The 13,804-nt window shown below is 34.5% G+C and overlaps 2 protein-coding genes across 4 annotated transcripts; both read right to left on the reverse strand.

Annotated features, from left to right (window-relative positions):
• Positions 1 to 6,550, reverse strand: LOC119635821 (protein late bloomer). Its single transcript, XM_038030829.1, has 5 exons — positions 5,781 to 6,550; positions 2,786 to 2,944; positions 2,557 to 2,715; positions 2,303 to 2,488; positions 1 to 213 (listed from the first exon to the last, which is right to left on the reverse strand). The coding sequence occupies exons 1-5, from the start codon at positions 5,838 to 5,840 to the stop codon at positions 157 to 159; spliced, it is 621 nt and encodes a 206-aa protein (XP_037886757.1). The 5' UTR covers positions 5,841 to 6,550; the 3' UTR covers positions 1 to 156.
• Positions 6,551 to 6,655: 105 nt separating this feature from the next.
• On the reverse strand, positions 6,656 to 12,070 carry LOC119635819 (protein late bloomer). 3 transcript variants are annotated; one of them, XM_038030827.1, is made up of 6 exons: positions 12,052 to 12,070; positions 11,337 to 11,441; positions 8,314 to 8,475; positions 8,084 to 8,245; positions 7,814 to 8,014; positions 6,656 to 6,768 (listed from the first exon to the last, which is right to left on the reverse strand). In XM_038030827.1, exons 2-6 carry the CDS (start codon positions 11,400 to 11,402, stop codon positions 6,682 to 6,684), a joined length of 678 nt encoding a protein of 225 aa, XP_037886755.1. In that variant the 5' UTR covers positions 11,403 to 11,441; positions 12,052 to 12,070; the 3' UTR covers positions 6,656 to 6,681. The 3 variants fall into 3 exon arrangements, with proteins under 3 accessions (XP_037886755.1, XP_037886756.1, XP_037886754.1); XM_038030828.1 differs by lacking the exon at positions 12,052 to 12,070 and adding an exon at positions 11,686 to 11,702; XM_038030826.1 differs by lacking the exon at positions 12,052 to 12,070 and having other exon boundaries at positions 11,337 to 11,636.
• Positions 12,071 to 13,804: the final 1,734 nt, after the last annotated feature.

Below are 13,804 nucleotides of genomic sequence, written 5' to 3' on the forward strand. Positions count from 1 at the left end.
AAAAAATTATAATTACACTTTGGGAATAATTTCAGTTCATTAATCTAAATGCTTTAAGTTCCTCTGTTCGCTATATCATCGATTGCTGTGTTATGGTTGATTATATATATGTATATATGTTTTTGATTAATTGCAAACTTTTTAGCAATTGTGACCTCATTGTTTTCGGCGAAAACGCATTACCAAATAAAAAGCAAATGCAAATATGATGGCCTAAAAAAGAAGAAAGAAGGTAAATAAAAAATAAAGTAACGCAATAACTTCAAATTATGTATATTAGTCCGTACCCACTAGGCAAGATAAGAGATATGAAATTAATTAAACAATACAGAAGAAATTTTACATCCACTGATAATCTTTAGTAGTTAGCTGTTTTTCATTGTCTAGCATATTTGAGTGTGAGAACTCCGAAGGCGGATAAAAATTCCTAGGGGTTTACTTTATTTACCATATTTCTCAAAAGAGACAGCTTTCAATACAAGAAAGAATTTCCCACAAGCCTATTAGATTAGCAAGAAAACTGAAGTTCCGAGAATTCTTGATAATAAAGATTTGGGAAAAAGTTTTGAGGCACCGTATGAATTCGGTGACATTCAAGAGGATAAACGTGACTTCACTAAGGCATCGCTCAACTCTTCTGCACTTCTATTTTTCTTTAATTGGAATGAATGATTATAGCATAATGGCATTAAGGCCTTGGCTCATCTACTCTGCATTTCTTTTTTTTTTTTCTAATATACCAATCGAGAGCAGGGAACGTGCATTTAGAGTTCCCAAATTTTGAATGTTCCTACGCCTAAGAGTAATTAGTGCTCAACTCCTATTAGATGATTCTACAACACCCAAATGGAGACATACAGAGAACATAATGAAACTCACCGAATTCTAAGAGGATCTTACGGCACATGCACGCACTGGACTCATTAGAACATAGAACACTAGAGGACCTTCAAAAATTATACTTTTTGATATAGTAAGAATTTTATGTTCGTGTGAACAATTTTCAAATTTCATAATTTTATAGTATGGATGGATTTTTTTGTTAACAATAGTAAGCCATGCATATTATTAAAGGGATAATCTAAGCTGTAAATATTAGAGAAGTAAAGGCTTTCATATGCTTAAAGATGATGAACAGAAGCCGAAGATTTTCAATATCTACAACGCAGCATCAATGATATATGTAGTAGTTCCTCTTGTCCAACATTTTTATTTTGCTCGAGCCACTCTTCTTTTAAATAAATCATTCATTTGACCATTGATATCAAGTGGATGAACTTTTCGATTTATTCAAAAACTAAGCTCTGTCTTCGCTAAGCGAAACATCTTTATGAAAGGAAAATCCATAAAGTTACGGATGAACTAGATATAGATGCAGACATATATATATACTTTTTTTTGGACTTAGTGGCAACGCACTGTCAACTTCTGGCCCTATATTGAGGTCAAACCCATTACGGAAACGCTTTCGCATAACCTCGAGATGATCCCTTTACATTATATTACTCTACCTCGCCCGTCGTCACCAGAAATCAGAAGTTTGGTTGCCGCCTTCTTGTGGCTTTACAACGAGACATGTCTTACAAAGACCGGCGGAGGTTTTCTATCTTTCGATGCCCATTAGAAGGACTGCTGGCAGGTTACCTTGCATCATTTCTATTCTCAGAGATCTACAAACCATGTTTCTCAAATAAAGAGAGTGTGCTGCGCATCGTCATTTACCCCTTGCCAAAGGTCGTGCGCGTTATCTGCTCGTAAGTTGAAACGGCGCAGACAGTTCGAGTAATTTCCAGAAGTGTGTGTATGCATGTATGTATACAAGTATATATAGTCGTGTATGTAAATATGTTGCTGCTAGGTTAGGGTAAGACCACCTCGCTTGTCCATTACCTTAAGATAGGCTCTTATTGATCGTTGATCCTCTCTATATCGTCCTACATGCCCCGCCCCCCAACGAGATTAGGAATTGAGATGTCGACTTCACCTGGTGATGGTATGCCTTTTAAGAGACTGGCTCACTCTTTCCAACGTTCGGCATACCTTACTATGACTACTACTATCATAGATTGCTCGATTTATGTATGTATGTATGTATATATGTATGTATAGGTATATGTACATTGCGTGTACATATATGTGTAACATATGTTTTCTTAAAATTCTCGAAAAAGTTTGAACAATAATTGCGTGACTCAATATTGACAGTGAAGTAAGAACTTTTTTTAATTTCCTGTTTCTTCTTCTCGCTCGGGTTGTAGGTTTTAAAAAATGCTTTTAGATGTAATCGAATAAAGATGCTTACCGTATATGCTAAATTTCCCCATGCACTGTTCGAGGAATAATTGAAAATTTCTAAGAATTTCTTCTGAGCAGCTGCAATGCATCCAATTTCGTAGGGTGATGTCGTCATTTTTCGATAACAACTGGCTGGATATGGGCGATTTATGTTAGCATAATCATTTGGACCAATTTTGCCGCAACATTTGTACTAAACAAATGAAATTGATTTCAATTAAAAAGCATTTTAAAAACAAAATTTATATCGTAAACGAATACCGTTTCTTGAGTTTTATCCATTGCTCCGGGATTTTGAATTTCATTCAACCAAGTTCTTTCAACATCGGCGGTGGCAAACTCTTTAATGGCGTCCGAATCAAAGGCATATGCTTTTCTAATTATTTGCGATACCAACGAGGCCAATATAATAACAGTGTACTATAATATCAATTAAAAGATTTTGATTTATTTGAAGAAGAGTAACGAAAGCAAACCTCATTATACGAACCGTTGCAGTCATCCAAAAATGTTCGCGACAAATACCACAACAACCTAGCATAGCCGCAAAGAAATTAACGCTGCCCAGAACATATAAATAAATCACATAAGCTGGTGGTGCCGTTTGCAAAGACACAGTAGCCAAGGCAATCATCAGAATACCCAAAACCTATTAATGACACATTTGTCTCAATAAATTTTGTTATTAATAATTTCATTTTATGGTAATTAAAAGCAATTATTTTAACTGCTATGAGTGAGCGACGTCGATAATTTATTATACAGACGACTTCTTACCAATTGTGAAAACAAGTCATGATTGATTCTCTTATGAAAAAAAGCGATTAATTTATTATAGACGGGCAAAAAATATTTGGTTCCAAGCACTGTTCATCACATTTTCCACTTCTTTTCGCCAAAATACGAACTGCGCACAGACAGAACAAGTCAACTTTTGCGATTGTCTGCAATCTGTCATGTTTTCACGTTTTACGTTTTAAAAGTGTGTGAATTGCTTAGACACGCAATAAGTCATCCGTGTGAAAAAACCATTAATTAGAGCGAAGAATGTCTGATGAATACTAGTGGGATTGTAGCACAGTCCAGTTCGTTCCCGTTAGCGTTTCTTGGACAAATTTTGCAATATCAGGCTGATTGCCGTCCCGCTAAAAATTCAACCTACATTGTGGCATGTTGCAGTTGTGTTCGTTTCGCGAACGACGCTCTGACCAACTGATATAAATTTTATATATATGCTATACTCAGCCAATCCCTTAAAATTTGGGTGCCGAGTGTATTTGACTTTATTGGCGCTGTTAACGTTTTTCCTGATCTGTACCACACTTTCAATCTGGCATCATTTCCAATTTTCATCATTTCTGTTATAATTCAGCAGTCGCTTGTTTCGAACTAAAGAGGGAAAGCCAAGCCTCTTGTATTTGTCATTTTTTGTACCCATCACCACAGGATGAGGGGTATATTTGTTTCGTCGAAACATTTGCAACACCCCGAAAGAAGCTTCAAACACTCCGCCCACAATTGATATTCCTGATCAACATGAAACTCTTAAGTGATTTAAACATGTCCGCCTTTCTGTTTGTGTAATGGCTGTCGTAAAGATTTTCCTTATTTCCACGCCTGCAGTAGCACGTTATCACCTTTTTTCAAAAGCAATAAAATTTGCTTTTTTGCTCATTACTCCTAAACTATAACAGATGAATATACAAAACTTTGAAAGTATGTTCTATGAGGAATTTCATAGTATATGTACACAAGAGGGAAAAATTGACTACGCCTATCCAATATTATAATGTATGCAAATATAAGGCACGAATGCAAACTTCAGAAACCCCATAAAGTATATAAATTCTTGGTTACGTCAGTTTCAACTTCGGAACACACCTAGACATGTCCGTCTGATCAGATGTCCATCTGGCCGATTAACCAACTGTGTAGTATCTAACGTCCGATAATGATTTGTTATATCGTTCGGGTATATTCTCCTAGGACATACGGTTCTGAGTTGTTCTATCGGTGGGTACGTTTGTTTTTCGTCTGTCGTTGCAATGTTCAGGATCACGAGAATTAAGAAAAAATCTTAAAACTCGGGGCGTATTACCACAGAGAAGGCCGCAGATTGAGATTGAAAAAGCGGGTAAGCCGTGCGCAATGTGCAAAACCATCTAAGAGCTCGTGCTGCCAGTTAAATACTTTTGTAATTTTTACGCTTACCATCGGAGTGTAATCTTTGCTTTTGTAACAAGTAAATCACACACAATGTGACACCTAATGTATGGTATTTGATATATGACATGTCGTATGTGCTACATGATGTATCGTACATAATATGTGACGTATAATGATGTAGGGCTCTAATATAACAGAGTATCTCTAGGTTATTGAATTTGTGTTATTTGCCAATTTTCATTTCAAATTTTATTTAAGTTGCCAATGACACTTGAACGCTTGAATCAAAAATTAAAAAAGGAATTGGTTTTGTTTGAAGTGAGTCAAGATACAAAAATTGCTTATTGAAATAATGAAAAATAAAGACACAATTATCGATTCTTAAAAATCTTATAAACCAAATAGAAAATCGTAAGCGCTTATAGGTATACTATATATGATATGATATATATGATATGATATATATGATCTAATGTATATGATATATCATATACGATATATGATATGATATATATGGTGTGACATACTTGCAAAGCTTAAATTCGTGCTTCTGTTTTTAACCCATATATAACAACATATATATATGCCGTCTGTCCGTCGATATCCTATCTCCCAGTAATCTCACGAGTTTAAAGCTTGGCCCAGAATAGGCCCTGCAATACGCAAATATTTATAAGTATCTAACAAATTTATCTGAATTTGTCTATTCGACTGTCCATCCAGTTGCCATCTGCTTTACAAATAATACGGGATTAAAACTTGGCACATAAAACCCCCTAATCGTATTCTCATATTATTCATAATTCCTGACTTACGGAAGCGAAACACATAAAACTCCCTACATGTATATAATTCAGAATCGAATTAGTTATACCTATCGGTTTGTAACCGCGTGTTCTAAGAACTGAGATGCTTTCGTTGCACAAAATTTGAGAAATGGGAAACTGAAAATGTGTATTTAGATTCTTCGTCTCTGTTGTGTTCTATATACAACAAAACCCTTACGGTTAGCTAGTACCCATTAAATATTCACAGTAGTGTTATCATATATATATATATTGCTGCTCATTGTTTTTAGTTATGCACGTGTTCATATTATAAATATGAGTTTTATTTTATACTTTTGAATATTTATGCGAGTAATGACGTCACTTAACGAAATCTATTAAATATTTAATTTAAATGAATATTTTTTTGCATAACTTTTTATCGAAAATTTTAATTGCTAAATACCTTGACGCGTAGGTGGAGATTTGGGTGTTTGTGTATTTGTGTTTTTTTTTGTTTTTTTGCAAAACTCAAACAAATCGATTACTTACTGCCAACACAGCGTTCATTGCATTCAGAACGCATTTCATAGCACCCGAAGGACAACCCATTTTGATTTTTTGATTTTCGTACTACTTTTTATTTATTTACTTTTTTTTTTTGTAATTAAAAAATAATTGAATTGGTTTGTATGTATTATAAAAATGAAATAGCACGGGTTCACTTTTAACAAGACTCTTTTTAGAAAGACAACAACAAAAACAATAATTTTATTAAAAATATTTAATATTTTAATTTTTTTTTTTTTTGTTTTTCAGTTAAACTATACACAAAAACTTGGAAATTATTGTAAAAAAAATATATATATAAAACATGTATACGTATGCATACATGAGTACGTTTTAGACACGATGTACTGTTTGAGGCGATCACTAAAGCGTCTCTAAATATTGCGAATGCAAAAATTTGTATAGAAACCGTACCATCGTTACATTACATTTAAGTACACATATGCCAATATGTAAATATACATACATACATATATACATGCATACATACATTTATATATATATATATAAATTTATCGATAAAAATAACAGAGATTTAAATTAAATACACTTAAAAGCCTATGTTAAGAAATTAACAGACAGATACTGTTACGGTCTTTGGAAGGTTTTACACAAATTAAATTCGAATATAAAAAATTTAGTAAAAGTTTTTCATTGGCTGCGAGCGGATAGTTTTCTGTTAATAAGTAATTTATTAAAAAATTCTTCTTCTTTCATATAAATAATATTTAGGGTTATAGGGCAGCTCCGACCTCTCTATGCCGGCTTCTATGATAATTCGATAAATTAACGTACACACGTAAACTACAATAAAGACCAAAATGTAAATTCCTTTAGAAAAGTATAATAATTGAATAGCGTAAAAAGAAAAGAATTGTTTTTATTATTCATTTATGATAATTTGATCATTCTTTTGAGAACGATTTTCTAGACTTTTTCCAAAATAATATGATGCCGTGATGCCAAGAGCCTGTAATAAATAAATATATTTATGCATAAGTGTAACAATCAAACAAATTATTCAACACGAAAATGTCAATAATATTTTAAAAGGAAATGTTTGAGTCCCAACACAACTAAGGCCAAAGCATTTTCAATATGAATGATGAAAATTGACCACTGAAACCATTTCGATACGAAAGTTTGCTGTAAACTCTTCATTTTCTTTGATAGCAAGTAAAAGTCGGAGAAAATGGATTTGTAAAGTACACTTCATCCACCCGTGTTGCGGTTTAAGCATTACCTAGTATCAATGTGAGCGTCGACTACTAATGTCTTGAAGAAAGCAGTTGGCTGTCAGTACGAAGCCAGACCGTTTTTTAGAAACCTTCTCATTTAAAAGATCCCCTTCGAAGCAATTGCCAGAGCCAGCCTTTTCTCTCTAATTAGGCCAGCCTCGAAAATTGTCTGTAGATTGGTAATAATACTTGAATTGTAGAAGAAGTGTTAACGGGTTTGTCTCGGGCTTTAGTATATCATTGGTACCTTTGGACTTAAGACAGATATTTGGATTGAACGAGTGTTTGGCACTTTAGATGCCTTAAACACCGACCTAACAATTGGCAGCGGCCTTGTAGAACTTGTGCGATTTTTCTAAAAAATCGTAGGTAACGTTGACAGAAATTGTGAATCTATAACAAAAGCTATAAAGATATCTTTCCTTCCCTTGCTTCTTCTCCCTTCCCCCATCGCCCCACTGGGTTAATATATTTTCGAATACGAAAAATTGCTCACCTCACGGATGAGAACAACTTTCAACTAAGATATGTACTTCTAGGCAAAGTCTTAAACTCAAGATCGCGTTTGCAACTAGCAGGCAGATGGACAAATAAGATTGAATCGATTCCGCTATTCCTGCCAATCGAAAATACACACACATATATATATATATTAGCATATTTTTATAAGCATACATGTTTGTATGCATATGCATGCTTATATATATATATATATATGAGAGGCACAAACATTCCGTGAATTTAACGTAGCTCTAGTCTGGGGTATTTTTCTCTTACCTCCAAAGCTACTCCTGCCACTAAGCACAAAATAAGATAATCACTATGATCATCGACAAATTTTACAGCGCTAGTGAGACAACCTTTAGTAAAAATATTATAATCATCGGAACAGTCTTGCAGTCTGCAACAACTTGGTGGCAAAACATCATCATCATCTTGTAAATAGTCTTGAGGACTATCCTTGCCGCAGCATTGATACTGTTATATACCAAAAAAACTTAATCTTTTTCAAATATTAAATTTCACAAAGAGAAAAAGTCAACTGACCTGCATTTGCACGCCAAACATTGAATCGGGCTTGATAAGCTCTTGTTCCCATACCTTCGTTACTCGCTCGCCGGTCATTTCAATAAAATCTTTCTTCATAGCAGCAAAAGCAATCATAAAAACTGTCTCACAAAAAATAGATAAACCTGCCACGCCCAAAAACTACAATCAAAAGTTTTCAGGGAAATGATAAGCCGAAGGATGTTTTATATTTTGTAATTAATGTTTACCGTTATCGACAGAATATGCGATTCACGCATAGCCGTGAAACAGCCCACACCAGCGACTCCAAAAACCAAAAAGCCAATTAAAGTAATAATATAAGCACCTGTTGCAGTCCCAGCGCCACCCAAAACCAGCACTCCAATTGATATAATTCCCACTGCATTCAGCTGAAAGCAAAAATGAAATGAAAGAGAAAAAGAAAAATGAAAAATAAGAAGTAAATATTTATTTTAAAGAGCTTTGGCTATATTTTATTTGCTTGCCTTAAAATTAAATAGAATTGATATAAATGTTAGTCTTATAGTTGAAATGTTATTTTTTTTTACTTATATACATATATGTAATATATCTAGATTGGTAGAGTTTTCAATAAAGCTGATTGCCTTAGATGCTATTGGTGTAAGTCTTTAGTGTTGGAATATATTTTTCTGGTTAAATTATGTGTATTTGTTATTATTACTCTTTTGTCTTACCTATAGATATACAACATGTATATAATAATAATCATAATAATAATATTGATTAGCGATAATGATAATAATGGTTAATACTAATAATAGTAATCATTTTATAGAGCCCAAAGCTTTCTCAAACTGTTGGCAAATTAGCATAAAACTTCCCCTTCGGCCGCTTAATTATCGTTCAGCTTTAAAAGGAGAATTGTGTAATGAATTATTTTTGCATAATTTTATGCCCTACACCACAAGAGCAGCACAAGAGTATATTAAATTTGTCCGAATGTATGCAACATACAGAGGGACATCAAATAGACCCAACTTGTATCATATTCATAATCAATTTTTATGTTAGTTCTGAATTTAATCAATCAATTTCTGAACCGACCTAAACTGGTCGGTCCGTCTGTTCGTCTTGTTTTCTTTCGGTTCATCCAAGGATATATGCTATTGGAAATGGTTCGAATCGTATTATTTTCTCCATCGCTTTCCATACAGCGCTTTATTTTGAAAAGTCATTATATGAGTAACTCTGGGATGGTAGATTACAGTGTTTCTAATTGTTCTCATTTCTGTTTTTTCTTTTTAAATTGTGATATAACCTAACCTAAAAACAAAACTACGTCGCGCGCATAGATAAGTCGTTATCGGTTTTTCTAAGAGACTTTTGGTATTTTTATATGCGAACATTTACCAAGAATGACTTAGTTGCGCGGTGTTCAAATTCGAATAGCGTGTACGCACACAAGCCTAACAGTGTATGAGTTGCTATATACAAAAAGCAGAAAACCATGATCCAGTGTAGCCGTACCCGCTAATAAGTGGCGCAAATTTTTAAGTGCCTCCATTTTATAGAATCATTTAATCAGTAAGGCGTTAAGAGTTAGTTCAACCCCAGGAATAAAACAGTTTTCGGTTTTCAAAAGAGAGACGGTTCCGATATGTGAACTTGAGCATCGGTTTACTAACCAAATATTCGATTTACCGATGAATATCAATCCGTCTGGGTAGTGCAGTCATTGTTGCGACAATAGCCAACGAATGACAGATTCAAAAGACAAGCTGTCCTCTTTGTGTGTAAAATATGTAGCCAGCTGTGAACAATACAAGTTAACAATACCTTCCGCCCTTCTCGTAAAATACGCGGTTTGTCTTCATAAAAAAAAATATCTGTCCATGATTTTAATGTTTACACAATGAAGAAAAAAATATTCTTTTTTTTTGTAACAACGGATGTTCCATATACTTCTGACAGGGTGACTATCAGAAAGAAGCAAGGAAAGAGACAGCGGGCTAGTCGCAGCCTACAGGCTTTGCGACCAATCGATAAGCGTTATGTCCTTACTGACGGCGTACTCACTATAGATACGACCAAAGTAGGCTTCGATGCACTTAGATTCGAATCTGCGAACAGTGAGCGAGCGAGCTTGTAGTCGCGAATCTGCTCGACTACGTAAATGGATAAATACTTTATTTTCGTTTTAAAATTCATACAAAAGTTATCTGTACAACCTCTCTCTCCCATCTTAAATCAACCAATCACTGGAGCTATTGCTTTGCGGGTTGGGTAGCAGGTGGTGATGTCCTGCTGGAGGCAAACGTTGCTCACCTATCGTAGCATTAGTTTGACGGAAGAGAAGGTCTGTCAACATTGTTCGATATCGCGTTCATCCACTGTAATGGCCGACCTGGGAACACTTTTCAAAGTAAATCCCAATTATAACGCTCGTTCAAAGATCACAGTCGCGGTAAAAGATATTTTTCAATTAGTTTTACATGCGATCCATAGGTTTTATCTATTTACGTGTCCACATAGAGCAGTCAATCAGTTAAGGCGTAGCGAACATCCCCGAAGAAATCTTCTAATTTTTCCCCTTTCTATGTTAAAAGGTAAAAAAATGGCGCGAAGTATAAAACAACTCACACACACGCACACCTTAGTTGTGATTAAAGGACCCTTTATTGGTTACGGATTTTTTTTTGCTCGTTAATATTTCACTTCTCAACGTCAGCGCGCACATGAATGGATAGAAAGTATTCCAATTTTATTAAAATGTTTTTATGTAGTGTTTATAATATGAATATCGTTGTTGTAGGCTGACGCTTAAAATGATTTTGCAATTTCAACACATTTGCGTTGTTCGCCATCAGAAACATTTGCAATAAGTTTTAATGAAAATATATATATATGTTTTTTTTTTTTGTAGAAATTTTTCGATTGAAGGTTAAAAAAATGCATGGAATACAATGTTCCACTTTCTCTCAATTTCATGTTATTAAAATCATGAGAACTTTTGTTTGTTGTTACTCTGTTGAGTTGTTTGTTTGATTTATAAAGAAGCAAGGATAGCTAGCCATACATTATTGGAAATTCCTTTCTATGTGCACTTTGGACTCTGTGAAGCGTGCTTATAAAATATATAAACGTAAAATGTATATGAGTGGTGTGTATAGATAGATGGATGTATCGACATAGAGAATTAAATCGCAATGCATGCATATGCAGGCGAACATTGGCACTTATTCGGTAAAGTATTTTCATAAAGATTTCAAGTATTCTCACAAGCACTTACCGAAATTAGTATACTCAGTACAAGTAATGCATATTTCCAGATGTCAGTGGAGAATGACATTTTCATTCTGAAGCCTTGAACTGCTTACAGGACACACAACGAAAACTGACGAACGCACATGCACATGTGTCAAGGGAAATGAAAATTAAAAAAAAAAAAACAACAAGAAGAAACAAACACAAACAAACAAAAGATTCATTAAATTATTCACAAGTTATTTCAACGTCATCTTAGAGCACAATAATTGGGTTCATATTTTATATCACTTTTTGAAAAACAATAATTCTTGTCTTGTAAACTGTTCAAAATATTTCAGCAATTATAAAAGCACACTCGCCCGTGTACCTACATAGAACGTATGCAGATAAATAAATAAATTTATAATAAAGAATGAAGAATGAAGAATAGCAAGCATTCTCTGGGTATGTCTCGCTAATGGTTTCTTCTTTATTCCTCTGCTTACAAATGCGTGCCCACAACCGAATGTCGATTCTAAATAAAGCTACAAGTGGGGATGGATATAAGCACATACGTACATACTAATGTACGTATATGCTATATCTACGCATGTACGCATATACACATATATATCTATCTATATACGTATACATGTGGTTTGATTTTGTTTGTTTACAACAAAACAATCACAAACACGAACACACGCACACCACTAACTAATTTATACGAAACGAAGAGCACAAAGCATTTTCCTTACACTGTTCACAAAAACTATCCGTAACGAACGCTTGCCAACCATTCACGCCTTTTGATACAAATACAACTGAGGTGAAAAACTAAAAGAAAATCTCATGAAAGTGCAAAAGATGTGCTTCTAAGGCTTGTTTGTCATCGCTCCCCTGTTACTGCTGTGCACTGTTGGGAAAATTTTAAATCTTATTCTTGTTTAAATCCACAGGGGCATATTTTTATAACGGATGGATGGTGTGCATGCCAAGCACCATAGCACATGTACGCAGATATATGTATATATGTATATACATATATACAAAAAAATATATATATAAGCATATACCATATAATGTATTTAATGTAAACTTTCATGTAAATGTATGGAAAACTTTTTATAAGCACTTGCCACACACCTAAAGTAACAAATACATACATAAGCATATATATCGCATTATTACATACAATCATTTTCATTAGCGCGAATTTTGTATATTTATCATCTATTAAAAAGGAATAGAAAAATTCACAGAATGGAATTGAAAATTTACACTTACAATAGTTGCTAATATCACTCAATAAGTTTCCGGTCTGATATATGGCAATATAGTTGTCAGACCCTGGTTGTAACACTATTTGCGTTTTAGTGAACATATTTTTTTGCCATCTTCCGACTGCTTTTGCCAGTGGCTATTCCCTCGACTGACTGGCGAGTGTCTGGAGTCTATCCATGAAACCATGTTTCATCCACTGCCAATTATCACATGAAAAAATCCTTTTTATTTTGTCTACATGACGCTGAAGAGTGTTCTGAGTGTCACAAGTGAGTAGACAGGGCCGCTCGAGCGGAGTTTTCTCATGCCATCTTTCAACGCAACGCTTACTGTGAACAGATCTCTTCTAATCAAGAAGCAGCGTTCAATCAATGCACGAAATTCAGATTTTTTCATTATTTAGAAAATTACGAATTCTACGATCGGCAACGAAAATTACGATTGATCAATAGTGGCGACGTATAAATGTCATCCTTTCAACTTATTGATTGATGTGGTATGTCTGCAAATTTTTGTTTCTATGCTACCAACTTTTCTGGCAACAATAGTTTAACAAATTCCTCAACAATTTTTTAAAGATTTGGTATCGCCTAGAAAAGTGATTTCGGTTTTTCTATTTTACGTGTTCTCTTCTCTTCTCTATTTTTGTGAAAGACACTTGCGGACTTGCTGCTTTGTGACGTTTGGTTATGTATAAAAGTTAGGGGAAAGAAGATCTAGCAAATGTAGCAGAGGTTTTAACAACTTTTCAATAAGAGTAAGTTGTAAGTAAGTTCAAATATGTGCGGCCTGTATGAATTCCGCCGAGCGAAACTGCCCGCAACAGCTGGTGAGTATGACTTGTCATATCCGTGAAATGACTCACCAGCACCAGACACGGACAATTTTTGACTTTCGCACCATTGTAAACTGCTTTTTAACATTCCATCGATTCTTCAAAATGTGTTGCTAGAAGTTCACCGCATTCTGTTGTATTCTCTTGATTTAGCTATGCCCGTCTTTTGATCTTAAATGGTAAAATCAAGAGAAGAATAGCCGCTACTATGCAACAGGTAGTAATATTTTTAATCATCCAAGCAAAGCCAGACACCTTTGCATAACTGAATAGCAAAACTTAACATAGTCAAAAGGGCAGACGATCGGCGGTTGTGACGGGAAAACGCACGCGCCACCGTGGAGCTAGCTAGTTCGGCAGTAATGGGGTTCACTTTTTGTTCAACAAACTCT

Source organism: Glossina fuscipes, unplaced genomic scaffold, assembly GCF_014805625.2.
Source record: "Glossina fuscipes isolate IAEA_lab_2018 unplaced genomic scaffold, Yale_Gfus_2 27, whole genome shotgun sequence".
Classification (NCBI taxonomy): domain Eukaryota; kingdom Metazoa; phylum Arthropoda; class Insecta; order Diptera; family Glossinidae; genus Glossina; species Glossina fuscipes.

Bases quoted from the DNA above. Each gene is read 5' to 3' on its own strand.
- LOC119635819 (XM_038030827.1), bottom strand. From the start codon at position 11,402: ATGAAAATGTCATTCTCCACTGACATCTGGAAATATGCATTACTTGTA. The intron at 8,476-11,336 runs GTAAGTGCTTGT...TTTTGCTTTCAG, and splicing joins TACTGAGTATACTAATTTCG to CTGAATGCAGTGGGAATTAT. The intron at 8,246-8,313 runs GTAAACATTAAT...TTTTGATTGTAG, and splicing joins CGCATATTCTGTCGATAACG to TTTTTGGGCGTGGCAGGTTT.
- LOC119635821 (XM_038030829.1), bottom strand. From the start codon at position 5,840: ATGGGTTGTCCTTCGGGTGCTATGAAATGCGTTCTGAATGCAATGAAC. The intron at 2,716-2,785 runs GTTCGTATAATG...TTGATATTATAG, and splicing joins ATTTTTGGATGACTGCAACG to TACACTGTTATTATATTGGC. The intron at 2,489-2,556 runs GTATTCGTTTAC...TCATTTGTTTAG, and splicing joins TGGATAAAACTCAAGAAACG to TACAAATGTTGCGGCAAAAT.